General features: G+C 36.2%; 1 protein-coding gene across 3 annotated transcripts in view; it reads right to left on the bottom strand.

The window, feature by feature from the left end:
• Nucleotides 1-22,616, bottom strand: part of WDR72 (WD repeat domain 72) — a 96,227-nt gene that overhangs the window by 35,940 nt on the left and 37,671 nt on the right. For all 3 annotated transcript variants that reach the window (XM_071568733.1, XM_071568735.1, XM_071568734.1), the window contains 4 exons: nt 10,681-11,501; nt 7,474-7,565; nt 7,249-7,331; nt 2,205-2,316 (listed from right to left, as the gene is read on the bottom strand). In XM_071568733.1, coding sequence (XP_071424834.1) covers nt 2,205-2,316; nt 7,249-7,331; nt 7,474-7,565; nt 10,681-11,501 — 1,108 coding nt within the window. The remainder of the gene's footprint in view (nt 1-2,204; nt 2,317-7,248; nt 7,332-7,473; nt 7,566-10,680; nt 11,502-22,616) is intronic.

Below are 22,616 nucleotides of genomic sequence, written 5' to 3'. Positions count from 1 at the left end.
TCAGATGAATGACTAAACCCAGACATAATTACTGGTCTCAGCAATAATACTGGTTGTGGACTTACTTACTCCTGCATGAGTTTTTAATAACACATTATTATAATTTCTACATATGATTGTATGCCACAAATAGTTTTACATATATCAGAAAGCATAAAAAAATTTGTTCAATTCTTTATGTACTTATCAAGTTTTGCAATGCATATTACAAAACTGTATAAGCCAAACCAAGACTATTTCTGCATTTCTGCTATTTACATACCTGGATAAATAATGCAACAAGCTAAACATAAGTGGAAATGAGAACAAAGAGCAAGCTAATGTAATATCAAATACTCACCTCTTTTCCAATATCCTGTATGTTTTCTGCCTCTTTCAGACTACATTAAAATGCTGAACAACATTTCAAAAAAATCCACTCTGCTTTACAGGACATATTTATGCAATTCAGATTATGAAGTATGAAAAAAATTCCTAGCCAGTAGGAATGCTTCTGCAAACTCTGCTCATTCTAGTCAAGCAATTTTTGGTTGTTTTTAGAATAACCATCAAATAATTAGGTTAAGAATGAAAGCAGAAATCTGTTATTAGAAATGCAAACAAGCAAATTCCCCCTTTCAGAGAGTAGAAGTAACTTCCCTGAATTCATAGCATGTTTAAGCCTTACTACTCAATTAGAATTAAACAATTGGCTACTGGAATCAGAGAGAATTCCAGCACTTTATACATAAAAGAAATGCTTTTTCATCTAATATAGAAGATTTTGAAACAAACCCGAAGGCCTAAACACATCTGGAGTTTGCAGATATCTGCATTTGTAACTTTCATTTAGTTTCATTTTAGCTGCAAATCGATGTCAAAACACTCCATTGAAATACATGCTGAAAGATCAGGAAATTGGAAATTAAATCCGTGAACTTGACAGCTGGGGATTTTATATTTACAGTGCCTCTTGTCCCAAACCATATGAACAAAATGATTCAAAGCCATCTTCAGTGTAAGCAAATTATAAACTCAGACAATTATTCAAAGTGTTTTGTATTCCAGCAGTCCAAACAACAGAGACACCACTTTGTATTGTGGCCTGAAGGAAGTACCACTGATCATTTTCAGTATGCTGGAACATGGATATTGGTAACAAATTTTCATGACAGACACACACACTCAATGAGATAATAAATTAGTTTCCCAAGTGAAGGCTCACTAATAAGATTGGATCTAAAATTTAGGTCACTTAATTTTAAGACTCAGCTAATGGGCTAAAAAAAGAAAAAAGAGTATAACTTCATAACATAAATTCAGGTTCAATCTTTTTAACCATAAACATTAACACTATTGTAAAGTTGCAAAGAATAAGCTTCTTGTAAAATGAAATGATCTAATTGTAAAATGCATTTGATATCTCCTTGTAGGGAGGTTATTTCTGAAAGAAAAATAAAATATTCTGTATTACATTATGAAGTTATAAAATTTAAGCAATTAATTCTTAGTGCTTTGTAAGGTCTGATGTCACTGGAAAGATAAATTTGTAACATTTCTTTCCAGTACGATTTATTGATTCTTTTCCAAGCAAACTGCTTCCTTTATTTGCAAATGTATTTACAGCACCAGAACTATCATACAATCAAATAAACTTTACCTTTTCCTCTTTAGTATTCAGAGATGATGAGAGAATGTGAAAGTCCTTTAACTCCTTGACAACCATATGAGAAAAGTCATATAGCCTGATAAGGTTCTAAGGCCATTGGGCTTGTCTCACACAGCAATAATGTATGACAAACTCATACTCCTAACTTGTTCTGATTACTAGAGGAAGCTCTTTTAAAATAATATACCAACAAATTTTCCACCTAAAAGGCAAAGAAAGTTTTTGAGAGGAACATTTTACAAGGTCATGTAGTGATAGAAAAAGAGGTAATGTCTATAAACTGACAAAGGGTGGATTTATTTTAGATATGAGGAAGAAATTCTTTATTGTGAGGGTGGGCAGGCCCTGACACAGGCTGCCCAGAGATGCTGTGGCTGCCCCATCCCTGAAGTGTCCAAGGCCAGGTTGGATGGGGCCTGGTCAAGTGGAAGGTGTCCCTGCCTATGGCAGGAGGTTGAAGCTGGATGATTTTTCAGGTCCTTTCCAGCCAAACCACTATGATTTTTAATGTATTGCATATCCTACTTCCCAATGTTTGGTAGTGTCCACAACTTACCATTTCCATTCTCTACCATGGCCAATGACTCGCTGCAAAGTGTCGCCCTTCGCAGGGGATTAATAGTCCTTTGAACTTCTGCCAGCAACACTGCTTGCATTGCCTCAGGGATCTGTCAGAAATGCAAATTATTATTGAATGATAGCAGTACTTCGATTCTTTATCTAAGTATTTGACAATTTTAACCAACTAGCACAAAATCTTAAGACTGTCCCAGTGAATGTCATTAGAAGTCGAAACATTAATAAATCTTTCGGACAGTGATATCAATTGCCTCACATAAATATGGAGGGGAAAAAGTTAACTAGATAGCAATAGAATGGTCTAAGTTGTCAATAAGGGCTCCTTCCCAATAAATATTAATTTTCTTTAATGCCAAATCTGGAATCAGTCACTTACTGCATCCTTGATTTCAAGGGGTCCTGACAATATATGTGTGTAAAGACCACGGTGACGACTGCTAATAAGGGATACCTTCATTTCTTCTGAATTGTGCAAAATTGTGTGACAGACTGAAAAGTAACTTAGGGATTTTTTTGAATTTCTGGCATCTCATCTCATAAAATGATAGAATTTTTACTTATCAGTGGTGATGCTCTATTCCTCCAGCTCAAACGTAATACCATCATATTTTTTTGTGTAACACAAAGAGAAATACCATTCCTCAAACTCCTCTTGAGCAAACGGAATATCTACTGGAGTTCTAAACAGTCTGCAAATGGCGCTTGCACCACAAATGGGTGTTAGAACAATGCAGTGTGGAGATGGTATGACAGTTATTACTTTCCTTCTCTCTCACCAAGAAGTTCCAGGAGAACTAAGAACATTAACCATGTAAGATGCTTATAAAGCACATGAATATCACTGACAATTGACTCAAACTTTTGCAATTCTTAGTTTAAATTTCAGCATGATGCAGAACAGCAGCATGCATATCTTCTCTTCATTTGGTATTTTCTTCAGAAAAGGAATACGATCTTTCCCCCTTGGGAAGGTATTAGTTCTCAAGTCCAAGAAATTTCCTGAAAAACAGAGTGAATCTAAAATTTCCAGGACAGTGTACTCCACCTCAGCTTAAATATGAATTTAAATTGAGAATGAAAATTTAAGCTTATATGATACCTATATTATAAAAAACCTATTACAAACATTTAAGATTAATATGAATTGAAGCTGATATGTGGGATCCCTCAAACTGCCTGGAAGAGATGGCTTCATCTCACTAATGAAGTACATTTCCTCAACCATATCTCTAGCTGCCCTTGTAAATTCAAATCATTAACTGGAACAAAGACTGTGCGTGTCCTTTGTGACAAAATCCTTTATTGCAGACAACTATACCATAGTCAGGTTCACAGTGTAAGAGTTCACTGCAAGTGAACCCAGCCCTTTGCAGTTCAACATAGCACAAACCTTCATCTTGTTATAATAGAACATCATTTTGCAGGGGAAACCAAAGGCAGTTTCCAATTCCTGACATCTATACAACCCTGAGCTTTGGGGATTACAGATCCTGTCTTGACAACAAACTCTTACAATATATCTACAATAATTAAGAAAGAGTAGGAAACACATACATGTTTTCATTGTCCTGGGGAAATTTTTGACACAAAAAAATTTCTTACAGAGGTACACAAAAGGAATTTTCTAAGAACCTGTCACTAATCTGGATCACACACTCATTACCTGTATCATTGCTGTGTAAGCCAGTCAGGCAGCCTTTGTAACAATTTCCTCTAACACCTTAAAACAAAATAAAAACCTAACAAATGGCACAACATGATATTATTGTAGAACAACCGGTATGTGTCTCTGCATGCTCCTTATCCCTGTCTGCTGAATCTGCATTTCCACAGAGCTCATTGTGGCTCCACATGTTTAGTTTTGTCCTCTCACTGCATCTTCCCCATGAATTCATATACCTCATCTGTCATTCTCACCAAGTTTAACAATCTCCAGAAACTTTTCTTGTTTCTAACACAAAACAAAAAATTGACAACCTTTTGGTTTCTGTGATCACTTCCACTTTATCTTTAGTGTCCTTCTGGATATACACTAGTTGTCTTATTGGCTACTAATACACGCTTTTGTTTTTGCCCCATAATTGTAAATGCTGTTGTAAATACTGTCTACTTTTCAGTTGGGATTGTAAAACATGACAGAAATTATGTTGCTTCTTTGACTGAGGAAGTATAAACAGCATATGTCCAACTATAAGTACTGATATTAAGGAGTGAAATGTATTGTTTGACTCTGCAGCAGCAATACTAGAGAATAATTCAAAAAGACAAGTGAACAGAAGTTGAGACAGTCTGTACTGTTACAGCTATACTAAGTTATACTGGCTTTTCTTTCTACACTTTATCAATTACTTCCAAGGATTACTATTCTCTTCATAATGAGTGGGTTTAAGGAGAGAAGTCAATAGACATCACTCCTGGTTATCGCTCAGGCCATAACCTCTGCAGGGCCCAGCCTTGCAGAAACTGCCTCCCAGATGCCTCCATAAACAGTCACCTCAGGGAGCAAAAAATACAGATCAAAACATCAACTTGAATTATCCAGGCTTCCTTCCTCTAATTCTACACAGTAATTGTCAGGACAATCGTTTAGATACTTATACTGAAGCATATTGGCTTCCGGTAGAGTCAAAGACTGTAAAATCAAATGTATTCAGAGGTTGTCAGACATAGTACTCTAAACTTGGGCATCAGTTTTAGCTTATCAGTATCACCCTCTGCAATGGCCTTAACATGAAGTGGTTTATCCTTTGGAACTAAAGTCCTTTGTAATATCTCTCAGACTCATGTCACCCTTTTAGTCAAAAAGTCTCAACAGTACAGTATTTTTAGTTTTTTTTAAAAAATTAAAATATAACCACATCCTTATCACAGATATATCTAAGGAACAGGCTATTTTAAATACAGAGTACAGACAACTAAGGGCAGAAATGCAACCACTGTTTCCCCATATTAAATTCTTCAAGGTAAGCTTTTTTAAATATGTCTATCTGAAAAGATGAGCACACCTAAGCACTGTGGAAGGAGAGTGTGACAAGAAGTAGCTGTATTTTACCTGAAAGAACAGCAACACATATGAAGAGAACCTTTTCTTTAAAATCATATTGGTAAAAGAAATGACTAGGAAAATATTTTTTAAATATACACACTTTAAAATTTCAGACAAAGACCTCCCTCAACCCTTCGGTTTTGACAAGTCAGTGGATCCCTGATCAAACATCTGCAGCAGGTTTTTGCAGTTTCCTTGTTTGCACAGAATGTGTTACAGCACCGTAAGGAGATGAGGAATCAATAAATGGTAACTCCTTTGGGCCATGTCTGGGAGTCAGTATCCTTCACTCAAGATCACAATAAAAAAGTTGTTTAAAACAGGTAACTAGTGATGTTTTTGGCAAGTGTACATGAGCGCTTCATCAGGCTGCTCAGGACTAATAAATTGGCCATACATCTGTGTTTGTATAAGTAGAGTTAACAAAACTGTCCTATTGTCAACAAAAACTTTAATTTTGTATAAACCATTAGTCACTGAATATGCACAGCTACTGTCAACATCACAAGTCTTGAATGTTAAAAGGGTTAAGGCAGTGTGGCTGCAAACAGTCCAAAATATGCACTACAAGGAGGCCTAAGAGAACTTTTTGCAGCTACAAAGCTATGCCAGAGTGATGTTAAAATTTGGGAAGCACTGATAGCATGGTACCTGCAGTACCTGCTGATTTCAGTGTCTTAAATTTGAAATTTCTCAGGTGAAAAAAAATGTGAGGCAGCTTATTCCACACCTTATCTTTCTGCACACTAACCTCCTGTGTTAGGGTAAGACTATTATCATTGTATACATTGCTAAATACTCTGGAAAATATAAATCCCTACATGTCACATAATCAGCTATGCTGCAAAGACAGCTTTCATGAATATATGACTCCTCTCTAAAGAGTTTCAGGGGCTGACCAGGTCAGCAAGAGATTATATGCATCTCACATGACAACTGCAGCTATTGAAACTGAGGTCCTGTATTCAATTTTCTTATGAAAAGGTTTCAAAAAAAGGGAAAAAAAATCTTATTGGAAGAGAAAGGGGAGAGAAAAATAATGTAGAAATAATATGAAGACCAGCAGACAGTAGGGATATAATAAACAACTGATAAGCTCAGGATGAAATGCTGAAATCAATGGAAAGTGAATATTTTCAGAAACCACTTCTGTCGAGCAGAACACAGGAGTATCACTGCAACAGCCCTGCATACTTCAGCTCTGGAAAACATTCTTTGCACTTGAAATGCAGTGCAGAGTTGCATTCAATTTCAAAGGTAACAAAAGTATGTAACAGGTATTTCCCTTTTCTGGAATAAAATCCACTGTGGTCAGTGCAGAATATCCTGAGTTTTGTATTCCTGTACATGAACTCCCTCAAATAAACTACAGAATTTTATTTAAAAGCATATTTCCAAAATGAAAAATAGTCTCTAGATTTCACTGTTCAGACTGTTTTACCATTATCTGTCAACTTTCAAGAAAGTTATTTCTCAAGATTTCAGATTTTTCTGTAACAATTTGTATCATCTGTCCTGGGGATCCGTAACTTCAATGTCATTCTTAAAGAGCACTGTAATAAGTAAGGACTTGGGATTAATTATTTCCCCTTTATAAATGCATTTTCTGTTTCTTCTATAATAAAGTGGTATATGACACTACCCTTGTTACGACCTCATATTTTCCTGGAGCATAAAGTGGCATTTGTGATCTAAGTTACAAGTGGTTACTAGAGAACAGATCACTCATTTCTTAAATACATGCTATGAACAAGATCACCTAAAATTAAAGATCAGTAGGACAGTTACTTTGCCACATGTAAACATGTACTTTAAGGCAAATACTGTAATAATAATCTGCTTTCCATAGATCTGAATGGCACGATTTATGTAGCAATTTCACCACTATTAGGTCCCATTACTCATTCCAAACACTAAGTTACACCAATGTTATGTAAGGATCCCATTGCAACAGCTGACACGGACTATTTCCTACCTTTACAGATTCCTCACTCCAGCAACGCATCAGTTTCAGCAATGAGATGCTCCCAAAGTCTGGGCAATGATTTCTGCTCTTACCTGAAAAACATACATGTAGTGTATGAACTGGCAATACAGAGAAGTACATAGATTAAAAAAGAAAAAGTGAACAGGGTACTCATAGTCTGCGTGTGCTGTTCCCTAACCAACTGTATAAACATATCTATATCAACATACTTACTGCTTGGGAAGTCTCCATGAAAACTGGGGAATGCAGGTGTTGCTGCTTCTACATTTCGCCATTTGTCATGTCCAGATTCTGATTTCTGTGCACTAAAAGAATGTGAAACTATTAGGCAAAACCTGAACAAAAATGTAAAAAATCTTACATCTGAAGGTAGGGTTTGGGTTTTTTTTAAGGTAGTTACTCTGCTATCAACTATTCCCAACCACAATTTAGTTTCTTCTCAGAGTCACTTGCATTCTTTTGCCCACAACTCGGCATTGAAACATTCAGAAGTACACAAAAAGTGAAAAGCACCATCCATGTGCAGGACCTTAATAGGTTTTGAGCCACATATAAAGTTTTATGTTGCAAAAAAAAGAAACAAAGAAACAAATTCAGATGGGGAAAAAATTATTTAAAATATTTCCACAAAGTATTTGTGTTGTTCTGTGATTTCTAAAATGTGGCTAGAAACTTCAAGGAAACTAGAAGTGTTTTTAATGTTTTCTTTTTTTCCCCTACAGTGGTAAAGAATTAAGAATATCATTATTATACTTGGAATTTCAGTAGATGGCTACAGTTTAGGAGATTAATGTGTGTATCTACTGATCTTTAGCACTTCTTCGCTAACTCAGCAACATAATCCTTGAAAACAGAGGCTATGGATGGAAGAGAAAGGAAGTGAAAAACCTCTCCAAATCCCTGCACTGTTTTAAACTACTTCTTTTAAATACATTGCTATAGCAATCCTGAAAAAAACACATTTGTATGTAATTTTAAAATAATGTATTACACCTTTCAAACTCACTGCAATCAACAATAAGTCATAATATTTCAAAAGGCCTTCTTACAATACCAAACAATTCCAAGTTTGGAGCTTGAGAGCTTTAAGTTAGAGACACATATAGGAAGCATTTTATGGGGTTTTTTTAAAGAAGTGTCTGAAGCATGGAATTCTTTCCCAAGGTTCTAATCCACTTCTCCCACAGCTCTAATGTATTTCTCCCACTAACACTGACATAGTAACAGCACCTCATTGGTTCCATCCAAAGAACTTTGATTCTATGTGAAAATGATGGTTCTTGAGTACGGTGGGATGTTATTAACAGTTTTACAGAGATTAGGTAAAGGATTTTATACTGTTTCCTGTCTCAACTGCTCTTATATTGTGGGGGAGGGGAAGAAAGTAAAGTATGACTGACATATCTAAAGTTTTAAAACAGTTCTTGAAGGTAGAGGAAAAGATAAACTCAGTGCTATTATGGGACAGAGCCATAATGAGAAAAAAATTTCCTGTCAGCAGCAGCAATGAGGAAAATGCACAGGTGGCTGAAACCTCTGAGGTCTGCACTGATGGAAAGACAGCAAATACAGTCTAGTTCTGATCAAGTTCCCTCAGAAAAAACATTTAGTCCTCCAATAACACAGAAAAATTATGGCTGCTTGTCTCATTTCTGAATATGGAAGAGATGAATATAGGAGGTACAACATCAGCAGTAGGCAAGTGTTTGCAAATATAACCAGAAAAAGAATTGTGTGTTGCCTCTATATGCACCCACAGCACTTGTTGCTTAGGAACTCCAAAGGAAAATATGGAGACTGGGGGAGTGGGGAGGGAAGACAACAAAAAACCCCACCAAAATTCATGAACAGACCAAAATTCCAATAGAAAAATTGAATGGATACAACTCAAGTGCTTTTATTTAGATGAGGCCATTGGGAGGCAACAGCCCATGTTAGAGCATGACAAATGAAACCAAACTAAAACTTAGCTATGAGACAGCTATAACAGGCATAATATTCATCTCTGGAAAAAGAGGCAACTCAAACCAAAATATATCATGTAAAAATTCCAAGTAAAACATTTCCAACTTTTTGCATAAAATTAATTATATTTTTGTAACAAAAGTTTATGGCTTTTTTTTTTGTACAAAAATCCACCTATTTCTACAAGAGATGCCAGGGTTTGTGGCTTTACACATCCAGAAGAAAACTTAAAATTATATAGTACTGTTTTGACAAAAAAAAAAAAATACCCCGTGCAGTTGTTTCTTGTAACAACTTTAATATTTGTAATTTTACAGGAGATCTATTCCAAAGGCAGCATATGCATGTCTGGGAAAAATGTTTGATTCTAGTATGGTGATTAACTTCAATTAAACAATGACTTTCCAAAAGAGTACTGGAATACACAATAGAAGCACAAAGTACTTTTTTGCATGGAAAGGAATTCAGGTTCAAGCTGGAATCCTGAAACAAGCTTTCATACAAGACCTTGTGTTGAATATGGACCAACAGGCAATGTGCTCAGCAACAAAGTAACTGAGAAACTTGCTTTTGTCCTGTGGGATGGTGCACATGTCTTGAGAGGTGCTCAATGCCTAGAGCTTAATGGAAGACACAGATATTTGCAGCATCTAGATCAATATTTTCTGTCCCTCCTTCCTGCCTCAGGGCAAGAGAATCACCGACACTGGAGTTAATTGTCCCTAAAATACTAAATACAGACCAACCTATGTTGGCCGAACACAACAAATCTGTGGACAATATCTGTTGCCTGATTAGCATGCTCTATTTGGCTTGGTCAAATAATGTTAAGCATGTTATTTTTCCTTTAATGTTGAAAAAGCATTTAGTCAATAAATTTGTTTTGAGCAACATAAATGCTCTTTGGGATGGTTCTCACAACATAAGGGCCGACGAGGCATTCATTTCCCAGTAGCTGCTATTATTACTGGGGGCATTGTGCTTCAGATAGTATAACTGGGACAGACTGTTCTTGTCCCTTATGTTTTATTTATCTGTGAAGTCAAGGGTTTCATGGTATAATGCTTATAGGGACTGGAAGTTTAAACACCACAAATGTGCTTAATGCACATCTCAGAACTTGCCTAAAGATTCTACTTGTTTTATTTCATTATTCTTCTTAGTTTAAACTGTAATGAAGAGTGCTGTCTGGAAAAGCAGCGTGTGAAGCTGGATAATTCAAGTTCTTCTTATGGTGAAAACAACTCTTGCATCAGTTCCCATCTGCTGATCAGAAAAATGTAAAGATACCTAATTTTATCCTGATCTCTTATTGTTCAAAGAACATCCTGTTTAAAAGCTCTAGAGAAGAATATAAACTCCACTGGGGAAGTGTATATTTAAGAAAAGTTTGTCTCAGGATTTTTAGTTTTTGTAACCACTATGGAGGAAGACACATAAGGAAAAGGTTCTTACCTTTCACTTTCATCTGTAACTGCTGAAGGTACGTTAATTATCCTGTTGATGAAAGCTATTCTCCTAAATAAGAACACTGTTTCCAAATCCCTTGGTCCATAAACATTCTCACGTCCTTCATTTCCAGTTTCTCCTTCAGTTGCAGCAAGGTATTTGTTTGATAAAGCAAGCACTCTTCTTGAAAATAAGTTGAAAATATGTTTGTTTTGGTGTTCTCCTAGCACACCACAATCAGTACAGTTCCATCCTGGCAACGTTAGTGATAAGTGGCTTTCATCCGACACAAGTCCAAAGGAAACCTGACACTGAAGCCTGAGGATGTCCAAGTGTCTAACACAGAGATTATCTATTTCTTTATCTACACCCCATGGTAGGAGACACGACAGAAGCAGTTTCGCTGTGTCACTGGCAATGTTCACATCGATGCTTCCCGAGGTCTGCATTTTCTTCTTTCTTGAACTCTTCTTTTTCTTCTGTCTTTTCATGGCACCACTTTCTTCCACCGGCCTGGGTGCATCATTACCCCTACAGATCTGGTTTGAAGAAGTAGCATCTACCTGCCCATCCACTGAAGGCATGGAGCCAGCAGTTTTGATTCTTTTTAATGTCAGTGCCCTTTTCTCAGCAGTACTTTTAGCTCTTTCTAGAGAGTATTGGTTGTGGAATGATTTCGATGACTTTACTCCATGGAGTTGAGATGACAGCAGAAGTTCCTCAAGTTTTTCCAGATCAAATAAAAGAATATGAAAGCTTGCACTGTTCCATTTTGTCTTAACTGGTAAAATAGTAAAGGGCTGTTGGATGCAGCTGGTATCAGTTAACTGAAAAAAAAATATTAAATGTCCAAACACAAATCACAGCATTTTGTAATTTTCAAGATATCAACACAGACTTCCCTATGGAAGAGATGAAATCTATTAACTCCATTAAGTTCAACTTAATTATATTTATTCACTTATTATTAAGGAGAAAAGATTTGCTTCTAAATAGCTGAAGATACACCTTTATACACACAAAGACTACAACATGGGCCTCTTAACACCTTCAACCACACAGCCATGCCATAGATTGCATTTTTCTACATTTGCTGATATTTCTTTTGCTAAGTCTCATTCCAAGCTAAAAGGCTTTGTGGGAAGTTTTAAAGCATACAGCTTTTGTTTTATCAAAATAAAGCTAGAGAAGCAAATCCTACTCTGTTGCAAAATTCTTGCAAACCCCAAATGTCTGCATGCCTTGTTGCAATTTGATACCTGTATGGGATAATGACTGAGCCTTTTGCCATTTGAAAACATGAAAAGCTATTTAAAAGTTACTTCATTCCGAGTAAGTCACACATACTTTATCAGCAACAGTAAGGAGCTTTCCCAGGAATCATCATGCTGCACTACCAAGAGGCATTCCATGAAGGTACTGGACAGATCATCCAATGGTAAAGTTACGACTGTGCTCAGTCTGCTCCACCTTCACAAGCAAACACGTACAGAAACAGCACCAAGGAGCAACTTTTCAGCTCAGTAATACTTTTGCAAACAATCATGCCACCTTCTGTATCATAAGTCATATAGATTACTATGTAAGTTTGAATTTCCTAGATAATTCCTAGAAATATTCCACTAACGCAAAGATCATTCTGTAAAAAATAGCCAAATTCTAAAAGAAACTACCAAGTGTTAGTGAACAGGGAGCAACCAGCTGTAACTGGAATGCAGTGTTGATCACATCTTTCTCACAAACCACTCCTTTTACATTAGAAATTATGATTTTATAGGTTTAGCTCTTCTATAATTGTTAATATAGTAGTACAAATAACACAAGGAAAGAATCAACTCCATAACCTGTAGTTATTTGACTATTTAGTTTTGGGTAATAATATAATTTGGCTTTTTGTTATTTGCTCCTATCAGATGAGGATGCACTCTAAATACATAATCTCATTTAAAGATCTCCATAGGGAGTCATAAGTAAGAGATTATAACTGCTTGTTCAGGTTTTCTTTTATCCCTTTCCTTTTTAAAAAAAAATACACTGTAGTTAAGCACTAGGATTATTTTAATCTTTAATTATGCTGTTTCCTAATACATAGGGAGAACCCCATGGAATGCAAACACTGGAATTCACAGGCTACCTTTGACATTCATAAAAGCTATTATTATTTGGCCTATCATTTTTTTTCTATACTCTTGTATTTGGTTGATTACCATTTGAAAACCTTTAGTAAAATCACCATGTTAACAAAAGGAAATACTGTGACAATGTCAATCTGTTCAGACATCTGGTGATGCTACTGCATGTGAAGTTTATTGGCAATATGAAAGCTTATTGACATTGATCCTAAAAGCATCTTCCAAGTTATCTTAGCTCCCTGGCATAGGCATTTCATTCCAATGGAAGAAGGTGGACATCTAAAGCTTTACACATAAAATGCTATTTAGGAAACATGGACAAGTTATTTTCTGTAACAGAAGATGAGAGAAAGTAGAAGGAAACCCATAAAACTAAATACAAACTAGAGAGCTGGGAATAGTATTTGATGGTGGATATTGAAAAGCAGATTAACAGATATTCATATTATATATTGTACCCTTTTGTAGCTTAACCATTTCTAATTTTAAACTTTATTTTTGATGTGGAGAACTTACTGTAAGTTTTAAAGAAGCAAGAGCTGGCTACAGTCTAAAATATCCTCAGAGTCATGAACCTCTTGTGCTTCACTGACCCACAGCAGAACAAGCTTTCTATCTCCAGGAAAGAGCAGAATTCAGGGAGCCTTTGAAATGCCAAGCTATATCCATGCATGGCATGTATCTCCTGGCAACTCTCTAGTTTGCCACTGAAGATGTTTGAGCCAGGATCAGACAAGGGCTAGAACAGGCTGGGCTATTCCTGTTGGAAGAGACCTACAGTGATCATCTAGTCAAACTGCCTGACCAACTCAGGGATCCTGTTGTTAAGTACAGTGTCCAAATGCCTGTTAAATATGCTTTTGAAGCATTGAACATCCTTCTTGGAAGCCTGTTCCAGTGTTTGACTGGCCTCTTCGTAAAGCAATGCCCAGTTTAAACCTTCTGACACAGCTCTGAACCATTTTCACATGTCCTGCTACCAGGTAACAGGGAGATGATCTCAGCACCTCTCCTCAAAGCCATAGAGAGCAATGAGATCACACACCTCAACCTCCTTTTCTCAAACTAAACAAGTCTAAAGAGCTTAGAAACTTCACACAGGACATTCCTTTAAGCCCTTTCACCAGTTTTTTCCCCTCTGGATCACGGATCTTCCCATTCTTCAAGGATGTGGCAACAAACTTTAAAGACTCACTTTAATTGATTTCTTCTGGCATGTAATTCATCACTGCTCCACAAGTTACAAGCCTATTCTTCTACCTCCTTTCTTCCTTTACCAATTCTTAACTTAACATCCAAGGAAAAATTTCCCCATGTCTATGGGAAGGGGGCAGCAGGGGGCTAAGCTTACTGTGGCCCCCAACTACATCAATACATGCCATTATCTTTAACAGGTTTAAGACAGACATATCACATAAAAATTTCATGGGAAGTACAATTCAAGTGTTATTTTACCTAGCTGCCTTTTCATCTCTAAGGGCTTTTTTCCACTGGGATCCAACTTGTTCTGGGAATGCTATTCCACTTAAAATACACACTTCCATTAGCTGGCAGGGATTCCCATATCCTTCCAGCTCTTCGTATCTATATATTTCCTTCACGCACCTGAATTCTTTACCAGATGTGTTCTATTGTGGGTTTTGTACTAAAACCAGATTTGACAAGAATGATCTTGACATTCATTTCACATAAGGGAAATAAAGTGGCAAAATCACAAGGTAGATTTTTAGAACCAGACTCAAAATATATTTAGACACCACTTTGATACCATTGAGAAGAAGTTGCTCAGTTCACAAAGCATAAACATCTATGGAAAACAATTTCTGTAGAACTAAATGGGACTTTGCTTCCAAACTTTCAGCCTTCTTTATCTATTGCACTCTCACTTTATCCCAAACATAAGAGGATCAAAGTGGCAGAACATTGGTCCCAATGTTCCCAGTGACTGCAGAACAAATCCTCCTGTGTAAAATATAATTGTGAGCTGTCCTATTGATTCTAATGAGGTTTTTTTATATTATGTAGTATTTGAGGGGTTTGATTCTGTTCCTTTGAGCTTTATCCTGTGAGAGTGTATTTCAATCCATTGACATTACCAAAGTTCCATCTCCACCTTTTTTCCCTACTTGCCACCTGCAAAGGCTTAAGAACGTATTAGACAGAAATTTAAGAACTTACTTTAAAGTGAAACTTCAGGTAGATTGGGCAGGGCAGGCAAACATGTGAAGCTTAACAAAAGTAGTGCCCAAGAGATTGGAAGGTTGTTTCATTAATAGAGGCTTCACTGCTGGGCTGTTTGTTTGGGAGTTGTTTGTTTGGTTTCTTGGTTTATTTATTTTTTTTTAATATGGGGAGGTTTTTTAATTCTAATTTGCCTGAGAGGTTTTTTTTTTAAGATTTATACTTTTCTATTTTGACAGTCATTAGACTATCAGCTTTTAGTGGAGATCCAATACAACAGCCCACTCAAGTAAATGCTAAAATCTCAGCAGATGAGTAAGACTTCTTTTAAAGACTCATTATTTCATCATTAGATATACTTACTATAAAGAAACATATTAATCTGTAAAATACCATGATCCTATTGTTTGCCCAATGAAGACATCCTGTGAACAAAGGACACACACTTCATCCTTCCAAACAAGAATTTTTAAGCAAAACTCAATATGGAGTCATTAAAATCACTGCCTCTTACAGTCCTTAGGAAGTTTCATATTCATATGAATATTTCATATGATAATTTCTGAAATATCACAATGAAGTTTAATAATACAATATCAATAGGTTTATTTCAATGAAATTAACACTTTCATGATCTGTCTTTGCTGTAATCTGACTTTACTACAAAGACAATAGAAACTTTACAGACTATTTTCATGTTTGAATCACTCCTCATTACCTCTGCACCAATCAATAATATTGACAATATGATTATTTAGGTTTTTAAAAACTAAATTGTGGAGAATCCAATTCATAGAAATGCAAGAAGAGGGTAAGACAGTAGAATTTGTCAACCAAAATTTACTGATGGTTAGGAATTTTCTCTCTCTTGATCAGACCAGACACTTTGTTGTCAATAGAAGTGCAGAGTTCAGAATTTCTCAGAATCTCAGCCCATCATTGGTCTGCCTCTGAGCTCACAAAACATAAGCATATCATACATCTGGTTGTAAAAGTTATTTAGGTACTTCTACCCTGTCTCTTACATTTCTACTTCGTGGAGCTCAAAGAACTGCTAGTTGAAGTGTGGTCACCACACCTAAGAGTCTTAAAGATTATCATATTGCCAATGATAGCTTTGTTCTATTCCCCATCATGTTTTATCTTTGATGGTGGGAAGAAATGGATATGTTTTGCTTTTACTTAGTTTGGGTTTACATTTTTTGTGTGTGTTTGGGTTTTTTAGCTACAGAATAGCTTAAAAATTGTCTTTACTTTCACAGACATTCTTCTCTTCAACATTTTAAAAGAAAATAGTAGTATTACACATACATAAGGACAGATAATGTTTTGGGAACATATTTGCAGGTGCTATCTTATGCGTAATTTTGCAAAATAGGAAACTTGTATTTCTTTCATCTTGTCTCAGAAAAACACATAAAAATGACTAGCACAGTGTAAATTAAAGCATTAAATTTATTTCTAAATCCTCTGAGCCCTCGGTTGCTAGAGATGGTAGTCGATAGGAGCAAAAAAAATGCCTCCTTGAAATGTGCTTGGTGGACAGCAGCTTGATGATTGGCAGCACAAATAGAAGACAAACGAGAAAGCCTTCAATCTGCAGCTGATGCACAGGAAGAACATGGGGAGCTGAGTTTACAATAGAGAAAACATTACCAAGCTAATGGCACAGGCAATCGTTTGACCACCATGCATCTCTGATAGCAGCAGGGCATCCATTTTCAGTTAAGTGTTAGAGTACCTTTTTGCTTTCTCTGACCACTGCAGGGGTAAAACAACCCAGTGCGTGAAACCCACTGACTGGTAATAAATTACTATATTGGATACTTTTTGTTTTCTTTCAGCAACGACTTGACTGTGTATTCTTGCTATCATTACCAATTAAAGTGGAGATCACGTTAGCAAGCTGTATCTAACTGTATCAGCCCCACGCTGCAATTGCTTGGCGAGTACCACAGGGTCAAGGGGCTCCTCTGACCTTTATCAGCTAAGTCTCTCTGACCACTCGCTATTGGAAGCAATCTCAGCTGAACAGATGGACACTTTAGCAGACTCTATAAAGCTCAGAATATAAAGATAAATGGAATTTGTGTTGGGACTTCAAAGTGGTTTATGAGCATAAAATATTGTTAGCAAATTCCCCCAAAATTTCAGATTTCAAATAGCACATTTAAGCCTAGGCCAAGAACACAACACCTCTACCTGCAAGGAAACTGTGGGGTTTGGCTGTGGTTCCTACGCATAAAACTAAAAACTGGATGTAACTTACATGTCTAGTTAGCACCAAGTCAATTCTGACTTTAGAAAGCCTAATTTAATTACTTTGAGCATTAAAAGACAATCAAGAAGAAAAATTAATATAGCCTTTGCCCATGACAGTCTCACAGCACAGGATCAAACAGATCATTCAGTGGAAAAGTACTAAAACTGTTGGACAGTACAGACCAGAGAAGGTTTGGACATTCATTTCAGGTTTCTCTATCTTATATTTCTTAAAGCACTTGCTTTTGAAGTATTGCAGCAAAAATTCTAGTCATACAATACATGAGAGAAACTTCAAATTCTGTTAGCAATGCTTGAATAACTTATTAGATATAAACATGATCTTTCAATCATTTTTATGTATTTGTAACTGAAAAATCATCTATTGTTCAACTAACTTTGAATGGTGTGTTACTTGAGGTAAATCCCATCAGCGAACCTTCCTTCTTTAGTTCATAACCTTGCTGCAAATACACAGCTGTCTTATTTTCTTATTCTACTGAAAGGATGAGCAACCCAGGATATGTGCAAAGATGCATTTAGTTAAAAATAGTTACACAAACAGCAGGTATATGATTGAAATAGCACTTAAACATACACCAAACAACAGTTTTAAAAGAGCCTGGAGAGGAAGAAAGTATGCAAATTATTGGCTATACTTTCATCACCACATAAAAACCATATGCACTTTCTATTGCAGTATTAGCTCCTATCAGCAGTCCAGCTATCACACTCCTGTGTCTAACCCTGCCTAACTCCTGGAGCTTACAATTTAGGGAGCATGTGAGGAGTTTATCACTGAAGTATCCCTGGGCCCTCAAAGTGTGCAAACAGGCCAGGCCACCCGCTCCAAAGCAGTGCTGGCCTTGTGCAGAGGGGTACTGTCATACAGAGCCACGGTGTCACTATACCAAGGGCATTCTTCACCTTTACAAGTCACTTCAGCATAGGACAGAGTCCCCTCCAGGGGAGCATTCAGAACTTTTTTTCTTATTCATTTAATCTTTTTAAACTTCACATATAAAGAACTATATGCAAAAGCCTGGAGTCAATAGTAGTGCCCCAGTTTGCTTTCACAGGCAATTTATGATTGATCTGAGGCTTCATCACTTGGACAATACAGTCCCAAACAAATGCCTCAATTCATGATGAATTTTCCTTTATGAACTAGTTTATATAAACTGCTTTGACCTTGTCTTTCATTACTTTTAATATATTATTCATTACAACATCTCTGGTCATACCACTGAGAATGCCCAGAACATCCTAAAAATCCACCTCCCATAAAGAAAAGGCTGTATTTTTCGAGTTTGCATTGCCAGTGTTGATCTATGAATTTAATTGCAGCAACTTCTTTCATTCCAACACTGTAATCTTTCTCCCTTTTTTCCTTTTCAGTATCCCAGTAGAGCATTACTATCTTCACAGCACTTCAAACAGTAACTGTAGCATCACTCCTGAGGAGTCTGGGGCACAATGTAAGTAACTAAGGCAAGGAGTCTTCAAGCTCAAGCTGTGTGGTGAATAGACTAAGGACTGAATAAACCCCCTTTTTACCATGTGTGGAAGGCCACTGGCAGGCAGATTGGCCTCCAGATGGATCTACTGGGCACAAAAATTTTAATTGTTCAGAAAGAACTCCTAACACATCTATTGCTCAATGCAGAGATCTGGTATGAAGACTAAGAGTTTCTCAAATTTTGTTTTCAAGTTAACATTATCTCTCACCCCATCACAAATACCCAACTTAAATTTTTATTGGATTTAATTCAAGTGTATATATAAAAGTGTTCCTGGAGACAGATCATAAAAAGCTATCAAAGATTAACAGGCAAGTAAAGCTAATATACAGAAGTAAGTTCATCATAGTTTTCAATACTAGGAAACAAGGTGGTTTGGTTTTGTTTTTCAGAAAAATACTTGAAGAAATATATACAGTATACAGACTATTTCACACAGACAACTTTTGCCTTGCTTTAGAACTCATACCTGCCTGAGTACAATTTCAGAAAGGTAATTCTAAACAAATACTCTTGACAAAGTCTTGTCCCATAATTTTATCATACAAAGAATATAAAAGTGAACTAAAAACCTACTCATCTCAAAGTAAGATCCATTTCTGACATGGACAGTCTCTGTACCATGAAAAGCTTAGATGGAAGGAAAGAATCAGGTAGGGTTTACATTAAGTATTATTTACACAATATCCAAATACTCTGCCTATGTATTAATATATTAACTTATTTTGAATGTAGAAGTGAATTTCCTAACCATATCTGCAGAAACATTTCGGGCTCAGTGATGGATGGTAGGAAAAACCAGCACTTAAGAAGAAAAGCCATAAGACAGAACATCTCCAAACTTTCCTTGTTCACCAGCTAGACAAACAATGCTACAGGAATTCAAAAACACAGACTACTGACTCAGGATTTAGGAATTACTACACTGAACAATCTACTGGATGAACGAATGTTAAAATATCTGTGAAAATAATGCTGAACACAGATACTGCCAACATGACTTTAGAAGGAGAGTAAAAGCATGAAAATATTGCTTTGTTCTAAGAAGGACTGATACATATAAAAATGAAGTTAGCAATCCATGGCTGACTGCTGACTCCAACTGAAATTACATATTTGCCCTGGGCTGTTCTGACAGTGCATTTCCCATCTTGGATTGTAAGAGTCCCATACAGAAAATTAACATAAAATTTCTAGATCAAATCACAAGGAAAAAAAAAGAAGTTGTAGGATTAGATACTTCAATATTAAAATCCTGTGCATCCTAGAGAGAGACACCCTTGAAAACTCAGTATTAGGCAAACTGGAGTGTCTTCAGATCCCACAGCATTCCAGGATGTGTCAGGATGGCAGCAAAGTTTCAGTACTCATGGATTTCAAACTGTTCTCTCCTTGAGGTCTGTTTAATCTTACTGCATGGGCTTCCAAAAGGACAACATTGGCAATCAACCATTCCCAGATGCCTGCTGGGATGGTTCAGCCTTTCCCATATGAGCTTCCTTTTTGCTTTGAGGTGATCAATGGCGAAAACACCAATCAACAAATTCTTGACTTGGCAGACCAATGCAAAACCTACAGGAACTGTCAGCAGAGATGGTATGTAGTCAAAGCTATCAGTATCTCTCAGGATTATGATTCCTATTGGCTGGTACAAATTTTATCTTGTAACTCTGAAGTTATTGCTTGACTGTAGTTATGGTGCTACCTTGGTCCCTTGATAAAACACTTAGCTGTGAAACTTGACAGGAAATGTAGTACTGAAATGCTTTGCAACTGAATTAGAGAGAGAAAATGTACCCGTAAACATCAAACCCTTTTTTTCTTCACTCATTTTCCTATTACAGTTACTTAAGATAACTACTTAATAGAGCCACTGAACACTCATTCCAGAAGAAATACCCTTGCAGCAACAACATAAGATTACCAACTTGAAGGAGAAATATTTTACTATTTTCTGTTTTGCTTTGTTCTTAATAATCCACTTCACACAAGTGATCAAGATCTGTAATTCCCCATAACAATGCTCTAAATATTATAGGAGCAAAGAAATTAAAGCAATCCATGTCTACAACATCATTGTTTATGGTACCACTCTTGATTTTGTATTTAGTATTATTTGGTATTTGTGCTTGTATCTCATTTCCATTTTTCTATCAATTTTCACATCAGTGAGATTTAACTAGTAGTGATTTTCCAGGCTTCCAATAACAATTTTATTTTCAAATTGCTTCCTTTGCTATACTAAAGCAAATAACCACTATTGTCCTACAGTTTTCATTTGTCTTTTACTTATTCTGTGCAGCAACAAGGTAAATATTTCTTTTATTATTTATAATTTCTGGGCATTCTTGTCTTTAAATATTTTTGTTTAGAGCAGAATATATATGCAATTATTTAAGTGAATACCAAGCTCTTTAGAACTGCTATTTTAAGAAATTGCTGAGTTAATATATTAAGCAATACATATACTTTAACACTCCCATAGAAGTTCACATGTAAATAAACACTTTTCCCCCCATCTTTGCCTTGTTCTACATACACAGTAAAAATTTCCCTTTTCTGATCTAGCTGTTGAGTAGTATAATTAAAGAGTTCAAACTTTAGCAACTATTGCACAGATTTTAGAAGCTGGTCTTCCTCCATAATTTTTATCCAGAAGATTCTAATTACATTATTGAAATAATGGGAAATATTGGTCCATGAACAACACAGACTTGTATCCAAATTACTGAAGCTGAAAATCTAGGAAACTTTCTAACATGAATGGCCTCTGCAACACCAGGAAAACAATTCCCAGACATATCCAGCTTTTTATGTTCATCAATGAAATCTTCATATAATGCACTGAAGCATTTCAATTTTTTTTTTTAAATCAGCTTTTCACACAGCTCCAATTTTCAAATATAAGTATGACTTAGAGGTATAACGAGAGCTGGTTCCACACAGACACCATGAGCACACAGTCCAGCGTGTAGTCTCTCATAATTAAGAGCAGTGATTCAATACCTATTGCTACTGGCCAGGTATCATAGCAACCTTGTGTCACTGGATGCTGCTGGAAACTGGTCAGCACTAGCAAGACTGTGCTGCAGGAAAATCTACAGTGGCACTACAGATTGTCAACATCTGTGGGGGTTGTTACAGGGAGAACAACAAAGAAATCTGCTTTAAAAAACCCTGCAACTTGGAAAATTGACAGGGATACTGCAGTGGCACTACAAAAAGGGAAAATGTAAAAACCACAAAGAGGAAGGAAAGACCATTTTTTTGTCATTAGTTACACAACTTATGCACCCATATCCTCATATACATCCTGAAAACTGAGAGTTGAAATAAGGCTGCATTATCACATTATGTATATCCACAACACGGTACTGTCTTTTACTTTTTAAGTACCCATCACCAACATGAACCTGAAAATAAATCAGCCTCACTTTCAAAATAATATTTAAACTTTCACAAATGAACTCCAGATAGTCTTGTATAAATCTGCAAAAAAACCGCCAAAAACAAACTAAAAGAAGAAAGACAAAAAAAGGGGGAAAAAAAAAGAAAAAACAGGTTACTATGAACAAGAACCCAATATTGATTTTTCTGCGGTGCAGTAAAGCATCTCCATTCTATTTGGCTGCTGTCAAAGCCACTCTTTAACAGCTGGAGTCAAATTGCACTATTTACAGCAAGAGCCCTTGTCAAGTGGACCATAAGTATTCTAACAATACACTATTCAAATGGCACTTTGCCACACAAATTGCTGACTTGATGAATACCCTATGTCAATGACTAAGGCCAATATAAAAGTTTCATTTTTATGAGAGGTTTAACATTCACATATTAAGTAAAGCTT

The sequence above is a fragment of the Pithys albifrons genome, chromosome 13, assembly GCF_047495875.1.
Source record: "Pithys albifrons albifrons isolate INPA30051 chromosome 13, PitAlb_v1, whole genome shotgun sequence".
Taxonomy (NCBI): domain Eukaryota; kingdom Metazoa; phylum Chordata; class Aves; order Passeriformes; family Thamnophilidae; genus Pithys; species Pithys albifrons.
The sequence above is the reverse complement of the archived record's forward strand: the minus strand, read 5'-3'. Positions and strand labels throughout refer to the sequence as shown.